At 36.5% G+C, this 27739-nt stretch overlaps 1 protein-coding gene across 4 annotated transcripts in view; it reads left to right on the top strand.

The window, feature by feature from the left end:
* The first annotated feature begins 2173 nt into the window (after nucleotides 1-2173).
* Nucleotides 2174-27739, top strand: part of LOC129928237 (fibrinolytic enzyme, isozyme C-like) — a 142773-nt gene continuing 117207 nt past the window's right edge. For 2 of the 4 annotated variants that reach the window (XM_056041622.1, XM_056041620.1), the window contains exons 1-4: nucleotides 2174-2329; nucleotides 7897-8045; nucleotides 15592-15816; nucleotides 18071-18284. In XM_056041622.1, the coding sequence (XP_055897597.1) occupies nucleotides 2263-2329; nucleotides 7897-8045; nucleotides 15592-15816; nucleotides 18071-18284 (655 nt within the window). In that variant the 5' untranslated portion in view covers nucleotides 2174-2262. Of the gene's footprint in view, nucleotides 2330-7896; nucleotides 8046-9529; nucleotides 9879-15591; nucleotides 15817-18070; nucleotides 18285-27739 lie in introns of those variants that run through there. The other 2 variants (XM_056041621.1, XM_056041623.1) reach the window with 2 other exon arrangements.

The following is a 27739-nucleotide window of genomic DNA, read 5'->3' as shown; positions in this document are numbered from 1 at the left end:
TAGCTATTAATTGGCATATTGTCGCTCACTATTTCTTCTGGTATGCCATATCTAGCAAAAATACCTTTCATTGCCCTGATAACACATTCTGCTGTTTTGTTCTCCAGTAGTTATTTCAGGGTATTAGAGAAATAGTACACAACTAGCAAATAGTCATTGTTTCGCCATTCAAACAAATCTGTCGCAACCTTTTTCCATGGTCTGTCTGGTACAGCATGAGGTAACAGTTTTTTCTTCATATTATTTCTTTTGAACGTTGCACATGTTGCGCATTTTATTATTGTCAAAAAATATCTTTGGACAATCCTGGCCAAAACACACTCTGTTTTGCCTTCGATCTGGTTTTCTCAAGACCAAAATGACCTATGTGCAACTTGTCGAGAATTTCATTTCTCATACTTGAAGGAATTATAATTCTGCTCTCATAAAACGATATTCCATTCTCTTCATGAATACTGTCTTTAAATGACCAAGACACTTTCACTGTTTCATGAACTTTAAATTTTATCTTTGGCCAAAATTCTCTGACATAATTAATTACAAGTTTCAATTTAGCATCAGATTCAGTTTTCCTTCTAATTTCATAATCTTCTGATCACTTCCCGGAAACTTTGCTGTTGCGCTATGAATTCTCATAACCATGTCTTCATTTGAATTTAGTGATTTTACTAAAGTTGTTACTTTAGTCAAATGTGAATATTCGTTTGTTATGAATCTCACTGCTCTATTTTGTGTCTGATCCAGTTTCTTAATGTTTTCTTGAGTTAAGGGGTCCCAAACAGAGGATACATATTCTATTATTGGCCTAACCAAGGTTAAATAACATTTTAGTTTTATATTCTTATTTGATTTATAGAAATTTCTTTTAATAAACCCTAATGCTTTGTTTGATTTTTTGATAGTTTCATAAATATTGGGATTCCATGACAGTTTTTCATTTTTTATAACACCTAGGTATTTTGCGTTTTTAGTCTGTGTTACCATAATCTTCAAATACAAAATCAAAATTTAATAAAATACTCTGAAAGACACAAAGATAAAGGCACATTCCTCGTCCCATATGCTAGGACACATTTGTACAAATACTCTTTCTTCCCTAGTGCTTTTAGAGCATGGAATGGGTTGCCTGAGCTAGCCAGGAAAACCATTGACTTGGCAGATCTTAAGTCATTGGTTAATATGCATGACTAAATGCATGACGCGTAGGACGTAATCATCTTCTTTTTTGAAGTAACGTCTGTATTATATAAGATAAGATAAGATCTATTACAATGAACTTTTACGGCTCGCTGTATTTTTTCTCTGTATATCTCTATTTCTCTCTCTCTCTCTCTCTCTTGCTCTCTGGAACCCAATTTTGTTTATTTAAACCTGCGCATCGTAATAATATCTCTAACATATACTTTTGAATTGATTTGGAAAGACCCGCCTCATAACGCACCAACAAGACACACACGCTGAGGCCCGTTAATGTAGTAGCACTTTCACTTATCCTTAGTCTTTCGTATGACTTCCATTCGGCTTCTCAATTAAATCTATAATATAATTCGACCGGCCTGCTTTATATGTAGTCTGCGCCCTTTTGGGAAAATACCGAAAATATATGTAAAGGTTTGAGAGAAAGCTTGCGGGTTTTCGCGAATAGCGGTCCAAAGGTTGCGATAGCAGTCAAAAACCTTTCTTAGCAAGGCTATAAGAGGTAAAAGAAATTTGTGTACGAAATTTCATGCGAATTCGTATGGCAGTTTAAGCGATTTCTTGATCAATGAGTGTGTCAGTAGTATTTTACAAATATAAAATAGATACATATTTTTCTACATACACTTTGCTTTTCTTTGATGTGTGTTTTTTTTAAACTCCTAAACACTTTACTCTAGCAACTCTACTTAAACTTATCCCTAAAACATGTCTCTGATATGTTTTTTGCTTTAATGAAATGTTAAAATTCCATTTAGATTTACTAGTTTAAAACACTAGACTAGTATGTCCACTTATTATCAAAGCTCTATCGCAAATTGTTATTAGATCTTTGCGGATCAACTAAATTAAATTTTTTGATTTCACTCAGAATGAAGGATCTCAGCGAGTGTGTATTGCAGAATTACTGTCAGATTACATTGATATCTAATTACATGGCTTTTTCGTAGCTAATAAATAGTCAAAGAAAATTGCATAAACGATCGCGATCTTTATTCTTTGAAAGTCAGAGCATTCACAAAAGTATTAAATACTGTGAGGTAAGAAGTTACAATACAATTTGTGATGTTCCGGCTGATTTGGACCATTTTTTTAATAGTGTTTACTGTCACAAATCTGGGTAACAAACTAAGTAAGTATATATTCTTCTCTCTTTTTCTCTCTCTCTCCCTTTATATATATATATATATATATATATATATATATATATATATATATATATATATATATATATATATATATATATATATATATATATAAATTATAATAGTAATAATCTTTATTGTCCATATGGAAATTTGTCTTACAATTTGTACATTACACCAAACAAAAAACATTATAACTATAAGAAACCAAAGTGTACATTCACACCCGACTCACTCATAATTTACATGTGACAAAGTTTATACTAGATTGTTCTTGTTTAATGATTTGATTGCCAGGGGAACAAAAGAGTGTTTGTGTCTGTTTGTCTTTGCTTTGGGTGTATCTCTTTTGTGATGGTAAAATCACTAATTCCTGACACAAAAGATGACTCTTTATTTCAAGGATCTTGTTAGATTTTTTATAGATGTTTGTCTCGAAAAACTGCCCAAATGGGGTTTGGTTTTTGCCAATGATTTTAACAGCAGCATTTAGGATTCTATAAAGTTTATTGTTATTTTTAATGCTCAAATGCAGTGATATTGAAACTTAAAATAGTGCAGATATGAGCGTGATAAAACATAGCAAAGGCCTTTTCGCTAACATTAAACGAGGACAGTTTTTTTAGTAATCGTAATCTTTGCTGCCCTTTTTTGCTGATATAATCAGTATTTGCAGTAAAATTTAGTTTATTGTCTAGGATAGTACCAAGGTATTTAAAGGTTTGCACAATTTCAATAGTCTCTCCAGCTACAGAAACAATATCATTTTCCTTCTTTTCCCTACGAAAATCGAATATCATTTCTTTTGTTTTTTTACACTTAATAATAAAAAATTATCTTTACAGTTTTTTTCAATGTTTTCTATTTCTTTGAAATACTCATTTACGTCTAAGCTCTCTGAGAGTAGGGCTAGAAGAGCCGCATCATCAGCGAATTTTTTGAAGGAGCAAAAAGACTATCGGATTGAAAATCATTGGTGTACAAAATGAACCACAATGGCGATATCACAGCCGCTTAGGGCGCCCCTGTGTTAACTATGCGTTCATTAGATATAACATTGTTTACCCTAAACCTCTGTATGGAATAATCTTCAACGCTTTCATCTTTTCAATGAGTAAATGAAGTTGTATAGTGTTAAAAGCTGATGAGAGATCAATAAAGAACAATCTTACATAAGTGTTCGGTAAGTTCAGATGTTTGTAGACACAATTTAAAATAGTTAGGATGGCATCGTCTACACCTTTATCCTTTTGGTAAGCAAATTGTAAAGGGTCTAACTTATTACAAAGATCATTCAGAAGAAACATTTTACTAAACATTTAGACACAATGGAAGTAAGTGAAACAGCTCTATAGTCATTTATTTCCTTCGGTTTGGAAACCTTTGGCACAGGTACAATTATAGATGACTTCCACACAGGTGGTATCTCATGGTTTAGTAATGAAGTAGAAAAAATATCTTGGAAAGGTTCATCTAGTTGTTCACCACATTCTTTTAAGATTTGCCCTTTTATTCCATCATGCCCACCAGCTTTTATTGGGTTGACGTTTTTGAAAATGTTACAAACTTGCTCTTTAGTATCGCTTATTCTAAACAGTTGTTAACATTGACATCCTCAGGGGCTTTGAGTCTTAGATAATTAAAATCTTTCGTGTCGAAGCGACAATAGAAATCATTTAACTCGTTGGCTAATGTTTTTTCGTCTCTTGTAGCAAGATTATTTTTAATTTTGACTTGTGCTCCTGCCATTTTGTTCATGATGCGCCACGCCTGTCTCATGTCACTTGTCTTAATCGTGTCTTCCAGCTTGGTGCGGTAGTTTCTCCTCCTTTCCTCAAGAACGACGTTGAGATTTCGTTGAGCAATTTTCCTTGTCTGTCCATCGCTACTCATATATGCTCTTTTCTTTTTGATTATTTCCCGTTTTATTTTTGCAGTGACCCATGGTTTATTTTTGGGGTAAATCTTGATGTTCTTAGTACTGACACACATGTTTTCACAGAATTTGATGTAATTTGTCATTGCGTCGACCCATTCTTCCTTATTTGAAGTGGTCACTTTAAACAAATTCCAGTCAGTGCAGTCTAGACATCCCTGTAGTTTGAGAATATTGTCTTGAGTCCATTCTTGTACGTTTGTTTTTGAATGATTTTTCCTTCTTTAAGTTTCGTGCGGTAAGTAGGCAGCAGTTGTATTATTTTGTGGTCCGATGATCCTAGTGGTGGCTTTCCACGAGATGTGAATGCTCCTTTTGATGTTACAGTAACATAAGTCCTGTTCTCTCTTGTCGGACATAAGATGTGTTGAAGGTGGTTAGGTCAACCTTCAAAGTGCATTTATTAAAATCACCCAGTATAACTACTGGTGCGTCCGGTGACCTTGTCTAAAACTCATGCACTACGTCAGCGATGATTGCAGCTGCAACTTCCGTCTTGGCTGTAGGCGGAACATAAACCAGGACTATGTAAATACCACCAAAGTCTCGTGGCAAATAAAAAGGTCTCAATGAGAGCGCCAGTAGTTCTAGATCTGGACAGCACATTCTCTTTTTAACCGTTTAGTTGGTACAGTATTTGAGGTTGATGTACACACACAACCTTTCTTCTTCTTAGACTCAGCCGTTCTGTCAGATCTCACGCAAGAGAAACCATCAATAGCAATCAGGTTGTCGTTGTCATCCTCCTCTAACCATGTCTCAGTAAAAGCCAATAGACAACTTTCCCTAAAAACGTGGTCGTAGCTTACATGGGTACATATCTCATCCACTTTGTTTCTGATTGAGCGAAACGTTAGCTAGAATAATCGTAGGAAGTGGTGGACGAAAACCTCATCTTCTCAGCCTTTGCCGGAGTCCTCCTTTTTTCCCTCTTTTCCTTGTACTAACAGAGGAAGGGTAGAGACAACTTTTGGCCTGCATTAGAGCCTGTCACTTTAGACCTTAAGGACCCCTGTCGATCTGCCAGTGCCTACATGGGGAACCTGAATTTTGATTGTTGCATTCAGGCGGTAAGCAATAACTGTACATGCGGTGCTTCACGAGGGGAATGCAACTGTCAAGAAACTCATCAACAGGGTCTGAAACCAGTGGACTTCAATACTTCTGTTTTCACCAGCGAGAGAGGCCCTGAAGGTGGTCAGAAGAACCCTGCAGCTGATGAACTTTTGCACCTTAAACGCTGTAGGCGTGTCTTACAGACAATTCTCCCGGAGACGGCTGAGGCTGACAGTTTGTTAAACAGCGTGGCTTCATGTGGGTCTACAGCTCTTTCACGAGTCATCCTTAGAAAGGGCATGATGAAGCGCAGTTCTGAATCAACTGCATTAACAACAACAAGAGCTGTCTATTCCACTCTATGTGTCAGGTGGCCTACGCCAGCGACGACCGTCAAGATGGAGAGGCCACGTTTGCCACATCGTGTCGAGAGAAACTTGGTCAAATGGAGAAGGAGAAAGCGCATCTGCAGAGAACAGTGTGGATGGCTTTGTGGGAAGCACGCTCCATGCAATCTGTGACTCCCACTGACCGACCTCCACCTGCACTGATCAACCGTGACCTATCATAAGAATATTATAAAGTGTATTAGATTTATACATTAACCATGATATTTTTCGATGCTCTCTGTCTCTCTCTCTAATTTGAAAAAAATAATGAGTGCTAGATTTTTAAAAAATAGGAACATCCCCCCCGGCAAAACGAAAGTTAGATTGATATTAGAAGCAGGATTAATACAGCAATGGACCCCCATGATGACCTGCTAACCAATATAAAAAACAAAACGCAAATGCCACATCACAAGGTCATCAGGGCTTGCAAAGACCTTTCTTCAGGGTACCGTAGCAAGAAAAAGAAGAAGAGGTAGACAGATAAAGCGATGGGAAGAAAGGACAAGCCTGACATTGAATGAAATTCTATTCAAGGCAAAAGACAAAGGGGAATGCAGAAAGACTGTCAACAGATCTTGTGCGATATCCCGACGTTTCAACATACTAAGGATAGGTAAAAGTGAAGGTGATTATGTCAGTCTCGGTTGACATTGCCTGTTAAATGTTCACCTCGGGTTAAGAGGGTGAAAAGACACGTGAAACTCCTGATATAGAAACAGGAAGTAAGGATGACTAAATTGACTATTAGTTTAAGCAGTAAGTAGTATCTTTTGGTCGAGGGCAGTAAGTAGTATCTTTTGGTCGAGGGCAGTGAGTAGTATCCTTTGGTCGAGGGCAGTAAGTAGTATCTTTTGGTCGAGGGCAGTCAGTAGTATCTTTAGGTCGAGGGCAGTAAGTAGTATCTTTTGGTCGAGGGCAGTCAGTAGTATCTTTTGGTCGAGGGCAGTAAGTAGTATCTTTTGGTCGAGGGCAGTAAGTAGTATCTTTTGGTCGATGGCAGTCAGTAGTATCTTTTGGTCGAGGGCAGTAAGTAGTATCTTTTGGTCGAGGGCAGTAAGTAGTATCCTTTGGTCCGGTACGGACAGTGATGACTTAGAGAATCAAGTAGTAATTTTGAGTCAAGAAGTATCTTTTGGGCAGTCGAAGCCAGTGGTCACTTGAGTTATCATTCTGTACTATTATTATTGATGTATTTGTTACCCACTTTGATGCGGACGTTACTTGAAGTCTATTTTGGAGAACTTAACATGTTGGATATATTTGATACCGCTGTTATGTGGATGTGACTTTGTTTCTTATTGGATCATGTCACTGCCAAGAAGTGCGGTATTATTATTGTCATTAAATAAATTTTATATTTTGTCTGCTAAAGTGGCGTTAAGTCAATCAGTAATATCTATGTTTGTCACGTGTCAAGTGTGACTCAAGGAAGCACGGACCCAGCATTCTACATTCGCGACACACTCATAGTGACCAGTCTTATGTGTAATATTATAATACCACGTGGACACGCATTCAACCTTTTACATTTTGGTGACCAGTATGGGGGACGAACCCAAGACATTCGCGTTATCAGCACGATATCTCGGATCAAGCTGTTATTTAGATACTTATTTTTTCACCTGACAACACATGAATCAATAAAAAATAACCAATTAACTAATTAACTGTTTTTAATAAATTATTTTGTTTAGTATCTTGAACATGCGAAAAAAACTGCACTTGACTGAGGTGGTGGTATAAACTAAACAAGTCCCCTTTAAAGATTATCGTATAAGCACAAACCTGAAAATAGAACGAGACTATAGAAACAATAGATAACTATGTAATCTTCCACGTTCATAAACTCTCCACTAGTTGAGTGGTTACCGTGTTGGTTTAAAAGTCTGAAAAGGCTTGAGTCATGAGTTCGAAATAAGGTCGTTCCCCTTTTTTATTTTTATAAATGCTTTGTATTGTTAGTGTAGATCTATAACAAATTTAATTACATGACCGATTCAAACTAATTGATAATAGTACGCTAAAATGTAAGCTTTATTTTCAAAAGTATTTAAAAAAAAATATTTTCTTGTTCTTCTCTTTATGAAAGTTTAATATTTGCTGTAGATTTCTTTTTTTTTCAATTTTTTTTGAGCAATCATTCAAAATGAGCTATAATTTTATTTTTCAGACTTTAATTCTATTGGTAAGTTTAGAAAACGCATTGTCCGCGGAGAAAATGCCCAATTGTTTGAATTCCCATTTCAAACAGAGCTGCAAATAAGAAAGAATGGCTTCTGGGGCAATGTGTGTGGAGGAGTTTTGGTCACACCAATTAAAGTAATTCTTTTCTTTTATACATTTTACACATTTAAAAACATATTACCAACATTGATAAGTTAATACGTCGTTTCTTATTAATGAACAATTGAATATTCAAAATTTTCAAATAAAATGTGTTTTTAAAAATCTTATATGTTCTAAAATGTATTATTATTTACTTTTATACCGTATGCTGCGGCCATATCCAAAAATCGGCTTTTTGCGATCTGGCCTGCTAGTATTGTCTGTTTAAAAGATATTTTCTAGTTTTCTAGCCAAATTAAAATTTGTTTCTCTTTTTACTTTGAAAAAATAACGGTAAAACTAGTGTTTTCCCCCTGTGGCCAACGAGCTACTGATTTTTTCTCAGCGTTTAACATGATTGATTAATTTCTTGGAAAATTGTTTGAACAGTTGTGAACCTTGACCACCCACCCAGGTTTTAGGTTTTTGAAGTCTCCACGGAGCTAAGAAACGAATATGGGTATTTAAAAAGATGTCACAAAGCTTATACCAACTCACACTGTCTGTTTGTCCGGTCAAAAGTTTGTACACGTTCTTTCTCTGACACCCATCTCGGACTATGTTAAAATTTTGGATTTTTTTTTTACCTGACAACACAAGAATCATAAAAAAAATAATAATTAGCTAATTATCTATAGATAATTAAGTATTTTGTTTTGAATCTGGTACAATAGAAAGAAGTGGTAGTAAAAGCTGAATTATTCTCCTTTAAATTCTTTTTAAAATAAGCAATACATAACTCTACGTTCTTCTATTTTCATAGTCACTAGGCTAGCAGAATGTTTAGTAAGTATGTTGATTAACGTGAACCAATAATAACAAAACTCTAGGCATAAAAAATATAACACACCAATAAGCTGTTTAAACTTACGCCATCTTGGTTGACAACAACAGTTACAAGGGATGTTACTCCCAAACACCGAGTGATGCAACCTATATAAAACACACATCAACATCCTTCCTTTTATATAGCCAACAAAACATATATAAGAAATATTTGCAATTAAAATAACAAAATTAATTGCACATCTTATTTGATAAATATTGTAACAACTAAAAAAATAAAAATAAATTTCAATTGAGAGTGTGACACATACAGAATAAATATATCAATATGCATATTACTATTGTCATACAAATTCTTTGTACATATCATAATCCCTGTGCCACAAAGGTCTTTTTGTTTCTCGAGTGCTAGTTCTTGCTTGGCTATTACTATTACAATTATTGTCTGGTACATGAGAAACTACTTCAGACTGCTGCATGTTGAGAACAGTTATCAGAAAAATCTGGCCTTTCATTATCATCTGAATCATCATCCAAGACATTCCCATCATATACATCAGTGTCTTTCAAAATAGTTTTCCTTGGCCTAATATGAAATATGCTGCGTATGTAGTATCCTCCATTATCTCCCTTGATCTTGTAAGATCTTCGAGATAGTTTTTCCGTGATTATTCCAGGATACCATCCTGTTTGACCTGGGTTTTGGTAATAAATAGTTTGCCCTAGATGGAGTTTTGGTAAATCCCGAGCTTGCTTATCATATTGTCTTTTTACTTGTCGTTTGTAATTCTCTTTCTTCTCAGCTACAACATGTTCACTTAAACACTTTGAAGTGCTGGGAATCAATGTCCGAGGACTTCTTTTGAGGCACATTTCAACTGGGCTAAATCCAGTACATTGCCGAGGTTTGTTTCTGAGTTCTAGTAAAGCTTCAAATGGATCATCACCATTACTTTTAGTTTTCAATATTAAGTTCTTCATTATCATTACGGCAGCTTCAGCCTTCCCATTTGTTCTCGGATAACCAGGATCTGATCTGATGTGAGTGATGTTCCATCGGCTTGTAGTAAAGTAAAGCAAAGTTCCCCTTTCAGACCTTGTGGTCTATAGGGCAGATGATGTAATGGTCATCTGTTTCTGTGGCCTACGGTTTACGAGGGTGTCATGTGGCCAGCACAATGACCAACCGCCTTTACTTTTCCCCAACTAACGTTAGATACCCATTAGAGCTGGGTGGACTCAGAGGCGCCCGAAGATCCTTAAGTTAAAAATCCCAGTCTTCATCAGGATTCGAACTCCGGAACCCGGTTCGGTAGCCAAGCGCTTTACCATTCAGCCACCGTGCCTCCTCCATCGCCTTGTGAATCTCAAAAACTCATTTGAAGTAAATTACGGACCGTCATCTGTTACTAACATTTTTGGCACACCAAAACGAGCAAATGGTCCTTTCAATTTTCTAATCACATCTTTTGATGTTGTTGTTGACAGATAATCATACTCAATAAAATTAGAGTAATAATCAACAGTTATTAGGTACTGTCTTCCATCCACTCCCATCAGGTCAGCTCTAACTTTTTCCCTTGGAACATTTCCTTCATCATATTGTATAAGTGTTTCTCTCTGGTTCAAAGGTTTTCTTTCTTGACAAGCAGTGCATGTCTCTGCCATCTGTTTTTAAACATTGTCTGTCGGGCCCTCCTCATCATTCCATCATATGCAATGTGTGCTATGTGTAGGTTTTTCTTCATTTCTTGACGCATACTGAAAGGTTTTATCGTGTTGTCTAAATTTGCTAACAAGATCCTCGAAATAAAGAATCACCCTTGATGTAAGGATTTTGTGATTTTACCATCACAAAAGAGATACACGACACCGATAGCAAAGACAAACAGACACAAACACTCTTTTGTTGCCCTGGCAATCAAATCATTAAATAAGAAAAATCTGGTATAAACTTTGTCACATGTAAATTATGAGTGAGTCTGGTGTGAATGTACACTTTGGTTTCTTATAGTTATAATGTTTTTTGTTTGGTGTAATGCACAAATTGTAAGACAAATTTCCATACGGACAATAAAGATTATTATTATTATGTTAGAAATGAACGAGTAGTCATTCTCTTTCGCTGCCAGGGTCGAGTTTCGCTAAAGAGAAACAAAATTCATCGTAGTCCCTTTAACAGTTTCCACTGAGGAATTTTCTGGTGATGTGGCAGGTCTGCAGCCACAGTTATGAGCAATAATTATTATTATTATTATTATTATTATTATTATTATCTAAGTCTGTTTCTTGTATCATTCTTTCTAATAACGGATCCGGAATGTCCACAACATGTGTCTGGCATATGTTAAAAACTTCATCTTGCTTCTCCTCTTGATTGCACAGTCGTAATAATGTGTCAGCAATGTGTAAACTGTTTCCTTTTACCCACTGAAATGAGAAATCATAACGATTGCTCCTTAACTTCAAGTTTTGTAATCTTCTTGGAGCCTGGTTTAGAGGCTTCCTTAAGATGTTTGCAAGTGGCTTATGATCATTTATGATTATGCCATGTCTTCCAAATGTATATTAATTAAATCTTTTTAGCCCAAAAAGTACTGCAAGTAGTTCCTTTTCAATCTGAGCCCACCGTTTTTCAGTTAGTGTTATTGCTCTAGATGCAAATTCTATTGATTATCCTTCTTGCATTAGTACAGCTCCAATTCCATGTTGACTACTGTCTACTTGTATTTCAAGTTTCTTGTCGGGATTGTAGAATATAAGGACTGGAGCATTGGTAATCATTGTCTTTATCTTGTTGAATGCTCATTCACTTTTTTCATCTAAAATTGCAATCTTTCTTTGCTTGTTCTCTCAATGGTTGAGACACTTCGGCTACATTGTTCAAAAATTTTGACAAATACTGCACCATTCCACATAATTTTCTTGGTTCCTGTTTTTTTCTGGTTTCTTCATTTCCAGAATAGTTTTGATCTTTTTTATGTCAGGCTTTATGCCTTGCGCACTAATGCAGTGTCCCATGAAACTTTTCTGGTCTTGTTTCTCTACTTTTTTTTGTTTCATTGAATTTAATGCATTTCTCTTTGCATCTCTTTCTTAGTCTCTTGAGTTTTCTGCTTCTTCTTTGGACTGAACACATCCCACAATCACGATTTCATCAGCCACATTAATGCATCCTTCTAGTCCTAACTAGGCTTCTGTTAACTTCTTCTGGAATATTTCTCCACTTTACACTTAGTCCAAAAGGGAGTCTTGACCATCTGTAGCGCCCATATGGTGTGATCATGGTTGTTAGGAGACTAGACTTTTCATCAAGAAGTACATGACAGTAAGCCTCCTTTACGTCTAATTTAAAAAATGTTTTAGCATTTAGGAACTGTGGCATTACAGCTTCCAAAGTTGGTAACTTAAAATGTTCTCTTTTTAAAGCAGTGTTTAGATGTCTTGGGTCAATGCAGATCCTGAAATCCCCATTTAGCTTTTGAACCACGGCCATCTGGCTGACCCAATCTGTTGGTTCATTTACAGGAATTAATATTTTTCTTTTTACTAATGTCTCTATTTCTGCTTTCATAATGAACAAATCACATGACGACACCTTTTCTATGCTCCGAAATCTAAAAGTTTCAAGTTTTTCATTTTTTCTAGGGTTGCAATATTCATGTAATTTCTCTAGTAATATTTGTGGGTCATTCACATCTTCATTTTCATCATATTGTCATTGCTCATAATTCTCTCGGGCCTGAGGTCCAGCACAATGTAGTATTATTGATTTTTGTCTACTTTTAGGTTTCTCTTCTGCTCCTATTGCCAATAGTAACAGTTCAACTTGTCTTTTCCATTGACGAAAATGTCCACTTACATTGCCATCTACCACGTTTAATTCTGTTGGTGATTTAAGTTGACCTTCTGACATCTTCAATGTAAACTTTACTAACAATATCTAATATCTAGACTACAATTAACTAGATCTAGAATACCGTAATTATAACAGAATAACCACGAGTCTCTCTAGACTTTATATCTACACTTTAGATCTATATATTTTTTTAAACTAGTCAAGATTTATATCACTGAGATATACTAACTATAACTCTTGTTACCGCTACCACCATGTTGATTAACGTGAACAAATAATAACAAAACTCTATGTATAAACAATAAGACACCAAATCAGCTGTTTAATCTTACGCCATCTTGGTTGACAACAACAGTTACAATGGATGTTACTCCCAAAAACCGAGTGGTGTAACCTATATAAAACACATATCTACAATTCGCGAGGCTTGAGCCATGAGTTTGAATTAAGGTCGGTCCTCTTTTTTATTAATGCTTTCAAAAAAAAGCGATTACGGTAACCTTCACTTAGATCTCCATTTCTTTCTCCCCCATCCCATTTTCCCAACTACTCCATTTAGGTGATAAGATCATATCGTATTGAGAAAGCTAAAAGCATGAAATAGCGCTAAACAAAAACAATTGGTAAACATTTAAAATATTTCTAATCGCACAAACTTATTGTTGTTGGTTTAGATCATAGACACACACACACACACATATATATATTTGTATATATATATATACCATGGACGTAGCCGGGGGGGGGGGGGTTTGGGGTTCAACCCCCCCCCCCAAAATGAAATCCGCCCCCCGCAGGGGGGGGGGAACAAAATTCAGTGACTGATTTTTTGCTTTCATTTTGTTTATTTCGGTGAGATTTTAATACTAAATCATCACTTACCACAGCACAGCCGAGGAGGTTTTGAGATAAAAATCCCTCTACCAGGGGGTTTTGAGTTTAAAACCCCTTACCAGGGGTTTTGAGTTTAAAACCCCTTACCAGGGGTTTTGAGTTTAAAACCCCCTACTGGGGTTTTGAGTTTAAAACCCCCTACATAGGTTTTGAGTTTAAAACCCCCTACCAGGGGTTTTGCAGTTAAATCCCCCTTTTCTATAAACAAAACTAAAAAAAAATGCAAACGACAATCCCCAAATTCCAAGAAAAAAGCTAAGGAAGATTTTGACTTTAAAACCGCCACCAAAAATTACGATAAACCCCCTCTCAATATAAAAAAAGCAAATTACACACTGAAAATTCTATGAGCGTAGACAAAAGGGTTTTGAGTTTAACCCCCACCCTCTCCAGTTGGGGTTCGAAGCTAAAAAGTACCTCTTCAATATAAAAAAAGCAAATTACACACAATAAAAAATATATGAGCGTGGCCAAAGGGGTTTTGAGTTTAAAACCCCTTGCCAGCGGGGTTTGAAGCTAAAAAATACCTCTTCAATATTAAAAAAAAAAGCAAATTACGCACTCAAAATGCTATGAGCGTAGCCAAAGGGGGTTTGAGTTAAAATCCCCCTTCAGAGGGTTTTGATGCTAAAAAATACCTCTTCAATATAAAAAAAGCAAATTACACACTAAAATTCTTTGAGCGTAGCTAAGCTAATGAGGGGTTTTGAGCTTAAATCCCCCTCCTCCAGATGCCTTTTTTTAAAATTTAAAATCTTCAGATAGTTTTGAGTTTAAAATTCCCCCACAGAGCGTTTTGAGTTGAAAATCTCTCTCTTCAATATTATTTTAAAGCAAACTACAGTCACCAAATTCTATGACAGTAACTAAATGGGGGTTTAAATTTTAAAAAGTAACAGTAGACTCAGGTGTACCTCAAGGAACAGTCTTGGGTCCACTACTATTTTTAATTTACATAAATGATTTACCAAACTGCATTACTTCAGGAACAAAAGTCAGATTATTTGCAGACTATTGCATAATATATAGAACAATAAAAACAACACAAGATACAGAAGTTTTACAAAGAGAATTAGATGAATTACAAATGGGAATCCAATTGGAGCATGTCTTTCCACCCAGAAAAATGTCAGTTGTTAAGAGTAACAAAAAAAAACTAAAACAAATTAATTCCACTTATCTTATTCATGGTAAACCAGTAACAGACTAAAAATGCAAAATACCAAGGTGTTATAATAAATGAAAAACTGTCATGGAATCCCCATATTGATGAAACTATCAAAAAATCAAACAAAGCATTAAGGTTTATTAAAAGAAATTTCTATAAATCAACATAAAACTAAAATGTTATTTAACCTTGGTTAGGCCAATAATAGAATATGCATCCTCTGTTTGGGACCCCTCAATTCAAGAAAACATTAAAAAACTAGAACAGACACAAAATAGAGCAGTGAGATTCATAACAAACGAATATTCACATTTGACTAGAGTAACACCTTTAGTAAAATCACTAAATTTAGAAAGCCTTCAGGACAGAAGACTCAAAAGTAAAGTAGCAATTATACATAAAACACTGAACCATATTCTTCAAATACAAAAACAAAATTTAATAAAATACTCTGAAAGACACAAAGATAAAGGCACATTCCTCGTCCCATATGCTAGGAAAAATTTGTACAAATACTCTTTCTTCCCTAGTGCTATTAGAGCATGGAATGGGTTGCCTGAGCTAGCCAGAAAACCAATGACTTGGCAGAATTTAAGTCATTGGTTAATATGCATGACTAAATGCATGACGCGTAGGACGTAATCATCTTCTTTTTTGAAGTAACGTCTGTATTATATAAGATAAGAAGATAAAACCCCTCAACAGATAATTTTGAAAACTTCCGCTATTTCCGAAAGAAATAATTAAATTTCTAATCTTGTTGAAACAAACGGAAGATCTTTTATTATTATTATTCATTTAACTAATTTATATCTGCCTTATTTGGCTTCTAGGTTCTTACTGCTGCACATTGCGTGGTAGAAAAGATGGCTGAAAACGCTCGCGTATCTGTCGGAATGTTAAATATATATGGTCCACCCAACGAGTATGAACAAACTCTCTCTGTCTCTAAAATCAACATTCACGAAAATTATGAAAATAGGCTGATAAGATATAACCCATATGATCTTGCTGTATTAACACTGGCAACACCAGCTAGACTTAATAAGAATGTGCAGGTGAGTTTTGATCCTGATTTTTTTGTTAATTTTTCAATCCAATTAGATAATTTCATAACAGTATTTTACCTAAACCACCATATGTGTGTAAAACATTTGTGTATGTATTCAAGGGAAAACTAGTGTTAATAGACACACCGAAGCATGAAGTTTTTGCGTCGTGGATGTTTTTGTCGCGTATTGCTTTAGATACAATATATATATATATATATATATATATATATATATATATATATATATATATATATATATATATATATATATATATATATAAGAAGAGGCAGACAGAGAAAGCGATGGGAGGACAACAAAAAAGAATTGAAAGAGGCTTTAAACAAGGCAAAAGACAGGGAGGAATGGAGAAAGACGGTCGACATGTCTTGCTTGGTGCCCCAACGGTCCAACAGAATAAGGGATAGGTAAAAGGTAAAAAATGTTATTCTTGTTATCGCAGTCGTCTAAATATGTACATATAGCTCCTCCTTCGTGGTCGAAAATGAGCACATTTCTAATTTCCAATGGACTTGAAGATGACTGTAAAGTCCAATCCTCGCATTAAAAAGCCACCGCATATGTGGCATGGGTGGGTTAGGTCAGTTGTAGATAGGCCTGCTTCTTCTCTCAGTTTTTTGTTGGTTCGATCGCCCTGGCCACTCTTCTTGCTACAAATCTTGAGACTCCGAGACTCACAGCTATTTTTAACTCCACTCATAAAATCTTTGTAGTCACGAATTCATGCATTCCCTTTACTTACAACATTATTCTTGTCTTTCTTTACTTGTTTCTAATGCACTCTAGCAGCAATACGCAAGTTAAGACCCGCGGGCAGCTGGTAATATCTGGCTAGTATATACATGGGCGAAGCCAGGATTTTTTTTTTTTTTTGGGGGTGGGGGTATTTTTTTCTCCTCCGAGCCCCCCGAGGCCCCCCCCCCCAGCGAAAATTTTTTTTTATTTATTTGTGTGTGTGTACATCATCTTTATTCCATTCTGACCCTTCATTCTTTCGGAAGACGTTTATTGTGCCCTAGAATAGGCTCTTCCTAGAGTTAGTGTAAAAATTGTAGATTCCCGCCTTGGACCCCCAACCCCCCCTCCCTGGCTACGCCCATGAGTATAAATATATATATATATATATATATACATATATATATATATATATATATATATATATATATATATATATATATATATATATATATATTGTTATGACTTTGCCATGCGCACCACCGTCCAGGCTAGTGCAGAGATGCGCACTTCTAGTAACCAGACTAGAACAGGATGTTGACATGAAGAGACTAACGATTTCCGCCCAAGTAGAGGGCCAATATGGAGATGCTGTGCTCAAGGCAGATGCCCTTTGTGTTTGTCATGTCTCTATGTAAATAAACGTCTATGTCCTCGTTGGTTGCCTCACTTAAGTTATTACAATATATTTATATATTTCCTTCTAAAAGAATGATAAATATGTTATTTTTTGGATGAGTGTTTTGTTAATTTGTGTTTGTCCATTCTATTTTGCCTACAAGGTACTTCTGTTATTAAGATTAAGTCCTATAGCATCATTTTATTGTATGTGTTCTATTAATGTTCATTAACTCATGTGACTTATCATTTCTTTACGTAAATTTATTTATGAATTGTTTCAATTTTCTCTAATTGGACACAAAATTTTGCTCATTTAGATTTTAAACAAAAATAATTATTTTAATATTTTTTGCTAAAAAGTAATCCTCTTAGAAGTCATTTGGTCGAGAGTTATCCTTTGTCTCATTTTTTTTTCTATACCTTTAGTTTCGCCTGATTAACTTGTACAACTTGTACACACACTGTCTTTATTTATAAATATTTGAATTCTCTTAAGAAAACTGAGTGGGCGTAGGTCAAGTCACTGAATGAGATTTGACCATACAGGTTATGACATCACAGTGCTGTATTAGGAATAGGGGTGGAAGCAGAGGCTTTAGTGGGTTTGAGTTATCAGTGCGTTCAGGTAACACTGCAACTCCAAAGCCCAAACCATTCCTATCCAAAATATTTTAAATATATCAAATAATATTCGTATGGGTATCAAGCTAATAACATTCTATAAACCATGAGGGTGGACAATCATCTCAATATGGCCTTAGTATTGTCATCATCAAAAAGTGTAGACAAATACTTATCAGCATTACTAATTTTGAACTTGACAAAGCCCTGCATTTATATACAGTTGTATCTGGTTGTACTACAAATATTTCTTTTTAAATATTAGCCTGCCAGATTCGCAGAGAATGTTGAGCAATATTATGGCAAGCGCTGCATGATGAGTGGCTGGGGTCTAACCAACCGTGATACAGGAACAAGACCAAACACACTTCAGAAAGCACAAACAACAATGGTGCCTAACTATGCTTGCGCCGATGAATTGCCAGAGATCAAAACAGCTTTAAATGATGGAATGTACATCTGTGTTTATGACTGGATTTGTAAGTAGAATATCGATTTTGTTTCATATTCAATGATTATTACATTTTTTGTGTGCAACCTTTATGAGATGTACAAGGAGGAACTATAAATGCTTACAAATTGTGTGGATTTAAAAGTTTACAAACTATTTTTTGAAATGATCACAAACGCAGTATATGCCATCAGCGAGCAAGCAAGATTGATATAAAAAAACAACAACATATTTTACTATATTGCATTTAGTAATTAAAGAGCTTATACCAATTGATTACACGCTTTCTCTTGACGGATTAAGTTGGAACAAATCAACAAAATATCTAACGAATACATGAAACAGTCTTCATCGTCTCACATTTTCAATAATATGTCTAGCATCATTACTTGCATCAAAATAGGGATTCCATCGTTATTTTGTCGATATTCCGATGCAGTCACGTGATCTCCCGATACAGCACTGGCAGATCCAAGTGGGAAGGCACGTTTGGGGCGATCATCCCCACTCGGACGACGAATTTTAGTAGAGAAATCACACAATTTGTATACTTATGTTAACAATATATACAAGTTATTATATTTCAATCTATTTTTGAATAATGTCGCCTTCCCCATCTCTAGTATGATAACCGACTTGGTGTGGTGGTGGATCAAACCTGCCCCTGGTCCCTTAACTTTTGGGTGGGAGTGAGAGCAGTCAATTTTGCTTCTAGAAATCAGAGTCTGTTAACCAAAATAGTTACACATCTATATGAAAAAAAGCTACTTATTGACAGGGCCGCCGAAAGGGTTGTGGCCACCTGCGTGCGAAATAAAAATATGCCGCCCCCTTCCTTTTATATAGAAAAAAAATTCATTAAGACTGAGCTGGACACTATACCTAAAGCGCTCTTTAATTTAATTTAAATCTATTTTTGTAGACGATTACTTTTTCTTTCATATATAATATCATTGTCGTATCCCCATGCTAAGTTGTTTTGTTTTCAATTTTATTTTTTTAATTTTTTTAAAGAATGAAAAAGAAAAGAAACTTAGTGTTAACTAAAACACAATATTTAGGTTTTATTTTTTTAATTTATATTTTTTAACACTAAGTATAGAATCCAAATTTAGGTAATAAAATTTTACTAAAAGGAGTCAGTTTCACAGGGATATAAATAATTGATTCATAGTCAGTTTTTTTGTCCGAAATAGTGTTGCCTACATTAATTTTAAGCGTTGTAAAAATTTCTTCATGGAGACAGAATTGAAGATGCGGCAGGTTTTCGCTAAAGTTGGCAAGGGGTTTGATTCCGAACCGGGACTCGGCGCTATGCATGTTCTGGCCTTTTTTCTCTTAGTAAGAAGAGATAATTTAAAAAAAAAAGGCTAATATTTATGTTTTTTCTTTTAGAACGCACTATTCATTATAATAAAAAAGAAAAACTCAATTACCATTTTAAACCTAATAATAAAGAGGCATCCCTGGCCAGTAGTAATATGCAAGGGAGATTCTAGGTAGGCCTACATATTGCGCACATACGTCTGTAATGGGCGTGATCTTTTTTAAAAATATTCTTCGTGTTTAGTAAGACGTCTCTGTCGCGGACGTTTTTTTTCACATAAAAGTCGTCACTATAATAAAGTGCAATAAACAGAATAAATTTGACTATTCTGAGACAAAAAAAAATCTAGAGAAATCCCACCAGCGGAGACGTTTTAAAATGTTTTCTTCAAACGTTTTGACCCATAGTGTTGCAAAAAGCAGTCTACATTTAACAAGGTATTATTAGAATATATGAGGCTTGGCAGCTGAGCGATAAAGCGCTTGGCTTCTGAACCGGAGGTCCCGGATTTGAATCCTGGTGAAGACTGAGATTTTTTATTTCGGGATCTTTTGGTGCCTTTGAGTTCACCCAGCTCTAAAGGGTACCTGACATTAGTTGCGGAAAGTAAAGGAGGTTGGTCGTTGTGCTGGCCACGACACCCTCGTTAACCGTATGCCAAAGAAAGAGATGACCTTTAATCATCTGCCCTATAGTCCACAAGGTCTGGAAGGGGAACTTTACTTTTTTTAATTTTAATTTTTAAACATCCACCACTGAAATATTTTTTTTTCGACGCCCCCTCTCCTTGTTGTTTGTTGGCTTATCGTTACAAACAGCTAGAAGAACTGAACCAATGATAAGGCGTTTCATATTTTTACTAAATAAACTTTAAATAACTTGAACAAACTTTTTTTGTGAACATATTATCTAATATTAATGAAATATACTGATATTTAAACGAAATCTAGCTCACCACAAAACAACGTCTTTACTCTTTCATGTCTCAAGATTGTCTGCCGTTTCACATTTGCATTACGCTAATTTCATCATCCTCAATGCATAAACACCAATCAATCGATTAACCTCTTCATACCACCGCCTAGGCAACACACACACACTGTATAACACCCCTTTTTGTCAGAAAGTTTGGGGGGGGGGCAAAGTTTGAGAAACGCTGCATTAAAAATACTGATGATCAATAATGCAAAAAAGAATAATAGTAATAATCAGGGGCGGACTGGCTATATGGGCAAACGAGCAAATGCCCGGTGGGCCGGTACCAAATGGGCCGGTCTGGTAGCGACCAAAGAAAAAAAAAATTCAATGCAGACAACTTAAAAAAAAGTGACAGCAGCAAGACACAAAGACCAGAACACGTTTTCATGTTTTTTTTTTTTTTTTTTATTCTTAGTAAAATTAATTTTGTTTGAAATTCAACAAGAGTATCCACACAAAAAATACACTATACACTGTACCTATTATCATTTGCAAAACGTTAGACCGTACTTTCTGTTATGCACGAGCGGCATGGACTGTTTTGATTGTCTTCGAGGTTGTGTTTGGCCTAATCATTTTGCTGGTCGGCATAGGCCTTTGATGGCACTCCCATTTTTTTGCTTCTTCCCTCCCCCGTCTTTTAATGGTTCCAATGAAATTCAACCAAAAAGAGGGATGAGAGAAGTTAAGATAGAAAACATTGATATAACGCAACAAAAAAAAAATAAAAAAAAAGGTTACAAAAACAGTTTGTGTGGAAACACCAACTCAAAATAGGCCCCCGAAGTGGTCCACCCAGGCAGGCTTCAATATTTTCAGAAAGAACATCCGAATGAAATTATATCGAAGACAAATGAAAAATAAGAATGGAGAAAGAAGGTTGACAGATCTTGTGTAGTGCCCCAACGGTCCAGCAGATCAAAGGATAGGTGCAAGTGAATGCAACTTTAGATGTGAACCTGGCCTAACTAGTTCCCCTTTCAGACCTTGTGGTATATAGGGCAGATGATGTAAAGTTCATCTGTTTTTGTGGCCTACGGTTAACGAGGGTGTCATGTAGCCAGCACAACGACCAACCGCCTTTACTTTTCCCTAACTAATGTCAGGTACCCATTAGAGCTGGGTGGACTCAGAGGCGCCCAAGGATTCCGAAGTTGAAAATCCCAGTCTTCACCAGGATTCGAACCCGGGACCTCCGGTTCGGAAGCCAAGCGCTTTACCGCTGAGCTACCGCGCCTCTCATGGGCACTGAAGTCTTATCATTGATGTAATTTTTTTGAAAAGGCTCAATCTCTTATTCGAATCATTAAACAAAAATATTTAAAAAAAAAAATTGAAATTCGTCACGCCATATAAAAAATTAGGAAAATGAAGTTTGCAAGATTACTATTCGTTTTAAATTAGGTTTAAATTATAATGCATACTAATTAGCTTTTTCTCTTTAAAAAACTGCTTGCATAACTGATTTTAAAAATTAAATTTTTCGCTTTCAGAAAAAAAGTAGCTTTGCATCAGAACTTTGAATGATCTAAAATATTGTGATGCCGGATTTTCAATATCGTTTCTAGTTTACGAGATCTAAACGGGACGGACGGACAGACATTTCACACAAAACTTATAGCGCCTCTTTCCATTTTTTGGGGGCCGCTAAAAAAAGATAGGCGCGACAATCAGCTCTTTAACAATACTTAATAGAAATTAACTTTAACACATACACACAGCCGCGAAATTGCAAACCACCCAACTTATTCACAGCTCAATATGGGTATAAAGCTCTACTTTCTGCGATTGGAAAATAAAAAATAAGTTTTCTTTTTTTTTTTTAATAACATGGATCTAAAAATACTACACTTAAGGCTTACAAAAAAAATATTTTATTAAAAAATAAATCTAGATCTAAATTAATTTTTATACTATTATAATTAATGGCAAACTTATGTTTAGTATGAAGTCATTAATGATGAAAACTATTACAATAATTTATATAGCGCTGTCACATTCGATAATTAATGAAAGAAGATTTATATTTTAAATAATTAGTCATGGTATATTCATATACAAATCGCGTTTTTTGAGGGGAGGGTCTTCAAACCATCACTTGCCTCAGACCACATTGTCTGAAAGGGAAACTTTAGTTACTACCCCAGTGCATCCAACTTAAGCAAACTACAGTTTCCAAATTTCATGAGCGTAGCCAAAGGGGGTTTTGTGGTTTCCCTTCGTAGGATTACACAATTCATTCTTTTTATACATATATGTAGTCTAAAAACTATAAACAATACAATAGAAGCCAAATGAGTTTCCCCCTCCAATACAAAAACTAAAGCATTTTACCATTTTCTACCAGCCCCTAGACTCCAGTGAGTAGCAGATTTGGTTTTTGAATTTTTTTAGCTGAAGAGTAGCAGGCTAATTGCTCTGTAGATACCTCAGAATATGCATTTTTAAAGCTTAAAATAACGGAAATAATGCTTGGTTCCTCGGACTCTTTAACTTCCCTTTGGTGGTGTGTACTGTCTTTCCACTAATTATAGGAAGAAAGTATTATAGGGTAGAAAAAACGTTTGAAAGAATGAAAGATCAGAATGTAATGAAGATTAATTACATACACACACATACTAATATACATATATATATATATATAAATTGCGGAGTAGGGTAAAAATCCCCCCACACACACACACCGAAAATATATGACATGCCATTTGTGGGCCGGTTTATATGGTAATGCCCGGGCCGATTTTGATACCCAGTCCGCCCCTGGTAATAATAATCCAATACGGAATACTTGCAATATTTTCAATATTTCAAAAATAAAACACTAAAAAGAAATATAGGCCTAACTACCGTTATATATAATTAAATATTAAGTAGTTCTAATATTAAATATTTACACACAAAAAATCCGTTTTTACTACGAAAAGAAGATAATTATAATTTATAACTAGAACACAAATGAACTTATTGTAGATTTATATCTGCAATCTATAATCGGTCAAAAATATTCTACTCTCAACTAACAGCCATTTCAAATAAAATGGACAATGTTTTAAAATTGACTTTCTAATTGCTAGAGCTACTTACAGGGGGGGCTATTCGACTTGAAACAAATATTACAAACAACCCATGAAAATTCAAGGCCATGGGGGGTCGGCGCTTATAGAAAAACCATGGGAATCACTCGTGCGCCAATTTCCAAAATAACTTCTTATTGTACGAATATCGTCTTCCCCCCCCCCTCCCTCTCCAATATTCAAAGAATAATAGAATCATTAGAATTTAAATAAAATATTTAATTTAAATAAAATATTTAAGTATTTTTAAATTATTAAACCAAAAATAAAAAAAAAAAGGAATCTTGCTGTAATGATTGTGCGCCCCTTACATTCGGCCGCCTGCGTGCGATGCCCACATTGCACAATAGGTAGCGGCAGCCCTGCTTATTGATATTTTATTTATCTTATGTCGTTCCACTTCTGGTATGTTGGCGGATTTGGTGGTGATGTGTGTGTGTGTGTGTGTGGGGGGGTAATTGCATCAATCCTGTTCCTCCTGTCGAACCTCTTTCGAGTGGGGGGGGGGGGCGGCCAATTTTTTTTTTTTTTTTGCAGTAAAAACAATTTGTTAACATAGTTACATATTTATATTTTAAAAGTTACTTATTGATATTGGGCTGCAAGCTGTCTCCACAAAGATTTGTCGCTGGCAATGTCTGAAGCCTCCTCCCATCTGGTGTTCACTGCTTTGAGGTCCTCTATGAAATTGTGGCGCCAAGTTATACGAGGACGTCATGTTTGCGCTTTCCTCGTATTGTCCTCCATGTCATCGCAACTCTTGGTATGCGTAGTTTATTTTGTTAGAGAACATGCCCCGCATACCTTAGGCTACGCTCCGTCACAACCTCACGAAGTATTCGACTCCCAGTTCGGCAAATGATTTCCTTGTTTGAGACCAAATCTATATAACTGGCTTCCAAAATCCTTCTCAGCCATTTTTGTTGAGCCACATTTAGTCTTTTTTTCAATTTTGGCAGATGACTTCCACGTCTCACATGCATATGTTGCTGTTGGGATGACGATTGTGTTAAGAAGGTGCATTTTTATCTGAAGTCCAATGACTGGGCTTATCTAGATAGGCTGCAGCCTTTGGAAATGCTCCCTGCATGTCCTACATGGCACGCTACATCATGGTAGGCATTCCAATTGTGATGATGCTGTCAATGAATGTGAACTTGTCCAGCTCTTCAAGCTTTGACTCACCAGGTCTGACTGGGTACCCTTTGTCTTATATCCCACTCCCTAAATTTTAGTCTTATCTAAGTTTATGCGGAGGCCAATTTTTGGTGCTTCTCTATCTAGGCTTTCCATCATTTCTTGCATGCATTTATTTGTAGCCCCGAGTAGTGCCAGTCCGTTATTCGTTTTTTTTCATACCATGGAATACCAAAGGCAGTCTGGTTCATTGCTCTCCTCATGATGTAGTCGCTAGACGATGGCTAGGAGGAAGAGGAAGGGAGATAAAATGCACCCCTGTCTCACACCTGTCTCGATGCAAAAACACTCGGTTGTTCCTTCTTCTGCTTTAATGCAACAACTCGATTAACTTTATAGGTGTCAGGGTTTGAATTATATATATATTGCTATGCTGCTGCTTGTCTCTTGTCTTGTGTTTCTTAACTTGGCTCTCTATGGGTTTCACTTATACGAACGAATATTAATTGATTCTTAAATTCTTTAATACTCAATTACAATTACTTAATACTTGCTTAGTTACACATCAACTCTAGATCTCCAAGAATATAACAATGATATTTTAATATCCAATATAGCTCAAATAATGCACAATAAATATTACTAAACAAACACCAGTCCAGGAAGCGACTATCCAACCTTCCTGGACCGAAAGAAAGACCTTACTGACTAACACACTCTCTCTCACATGTGCTCCTTTCGGAACAAAACAATCTCCCGTAGACTCCCCGATGGCTGCTCCATCTTTACGGCCGAATTGCATGCAATATCGCTTGCATTTATGGCCGTTAAAGCATCAGAAAGGAGGCAATTTATAATCTGCTCCGACTCCAAATCTGCATTGCAAGCTTTGGGGCGGATGAAGACTGACATCCCATTGGTACATAAGAGCCTGAAGCTGTTGGACCAAATAACAGCCGACCGTAGAGATGTCACCTTCATCTGGGTCCCCTCCCATGTTGGCATTGAGGGAAACGAAGCCGCAGACAGAGAAGCAAAGAAAGCCCTAAATCATGCTGTGTCAGGAACCCAGGTTCCCTGCTCGGACCTGAGACAAAGTATTGCCTCTGCCACCTATCGAGAGTGGCAGAACCGATGGGAGGCTGAGACTCACAGTAAACTCAGGCAGATTGTGGCGGATGTCAGGTGGCGGCCCACATCTAAGGGTCTGACAAGGCGTGGTAGCACGACCATGTCCAGACTTAGGATTGGCCACACCTACATCACGCACTCTTTTGTGCTGAAGAGAGAGGAGCCCCCACTTTGTGAGTACTGTGACTCTCGCCTCACCGTGGAACATATCCTCGTTGATTGCCCCAGATACCAGGATGTCAGGGAGAAATTTTTTAGAGCCACTAATTTAAAAGCACTATTTGATAATGCCGACCCTGGGAAGGTACTGGGCTTTATTCGGGAAGTGGGGCTATCTACGAAGATCTGATTTATGAGTTTGTGGACATGTACTATTTACATTAGATTTTTACCAAATAATTAAATTCTTACTACCTTTACTATTTTAACTGTGAATAGACCTTGATTTTAATGATATGACTGTATAGAATCTGGCCCTTGTTGTTTAGAGAGAGAGTGGTCCTTAAGGGACTGCAGGCACGACATGGCCTAAATTGTGCCGATGTGCCTCAAATCAAAAATCAAATCAATCACATTCAACGAAGACTAAATCATTAAGTCCATAACACGTGCAACACTTCGCATTCACAACAAGGGGATATAACAATCATACCAAAATATTAAAGTAACATTTTCGCCATAGCTCTCCCTGACAGTAGAGTCTGAACGAATTTTTCTGGGATGCCGTATTCTCTAATGATTTTCCATAGTGTTTCTTGGCGGACACTATCAAACGCTTTCTTAAAGTCTATGAATCTGATCGTTAGCCGTTGTTGGTACTCAAGACTTTGTTTTATGATATTTCTAAGAACGAAGATCTGCTCTGCATATGATCTGCCTCTTCGAAACTCTACTCTTCTCAAAGCCTCTAATCTACAGACTGATGATGCCATCTCAACAAAACAGAGCTGAAAACTTTGACTGGGACAGAGAGGAGCGTAATGCCCCTCCAGTTGTTGCAGTCTTCCAAGTTGTCCCTTTTATCTATATATCTTAACCAATCTTTATATTTTTATGGATGCTCCCAGATGAGTCACTGGATTTGGCTACGTCTGGAGATGGAGCAGAATTTGGTGTGACTGATCAATCGAATTCTGAAGTGGCAGAGTTTGCCACAGTTCGTACATGTATATGCATCTGTCTTAGGACTAGCTGACAGGGCAGCTTTCTTTTTCTTTCTCTTGACTGAGGCAGCTTCGTTTCTTTTGCATTCGGCGAAGTTCATACCAGCACGTACATTCTATCTTTATGCTGTCCGTTCTTGGTTTATCTCCTCCCACATATATTAGTCGATGCCCGTGGCTCTCATGTAGGTTAGTCTTGGGCAGCCCCTGGGTCTGACTCCCTCTGCAAGTTCAGCGTATTGTAAGGGTTATTCCATCTGGCATGCGAGTGACATCTGAGTTGGTGTCAAATGTAACACAATGCGTTCCTTTGTATCACATCAGCAAGGTCGAGAGAGGAATCATGACGCATGGGCCCCCAATGACCCCTTTATCTAAGGCCCAGGAATGCGCCCCGGAGAAGAAACTCTGGTGCTGCTGCAAAGTGGCTAAAACAACACGGGAGACAACAGTTAAGGGTTAAAAGTCCAACTTGATTGGTGTAATGTATGAACGCCACGAGTTGTCTCTGACGGTGGGAGAATTCTTCGCGCCTCAATGATCAGCTACCGCCCGTCTCAACCTGCACAGCCCCAAGACAGGTGCTGATCCGCCACAGCCTCTCTGCTCTAGTGGGTGCTTAGAGCTTAGTTTAAAACGACAAGTAGGCTGAAAACTTGCACCAATCAACAAA

This window comes from Biomphalaria glabrata, chromosome 9 (genome assembly GCF_947242115.1).
Source record: "Biomphalaria glabrata chromosome 9, xgBioGlab47.1, whole genome shotgun sequence".
Classification (NCBI taxonomy): domain Eukaryota; kingdom Metazoa; phylum Mollusca; class Gastropoda; family Planorbidae; genus Biomphalaria; species Biomphalaria glabrata.
Note: the sequence above shows the minus strand (reverse complement) of the source record. Positions and strands in the feature narration are given on the sequence as shown.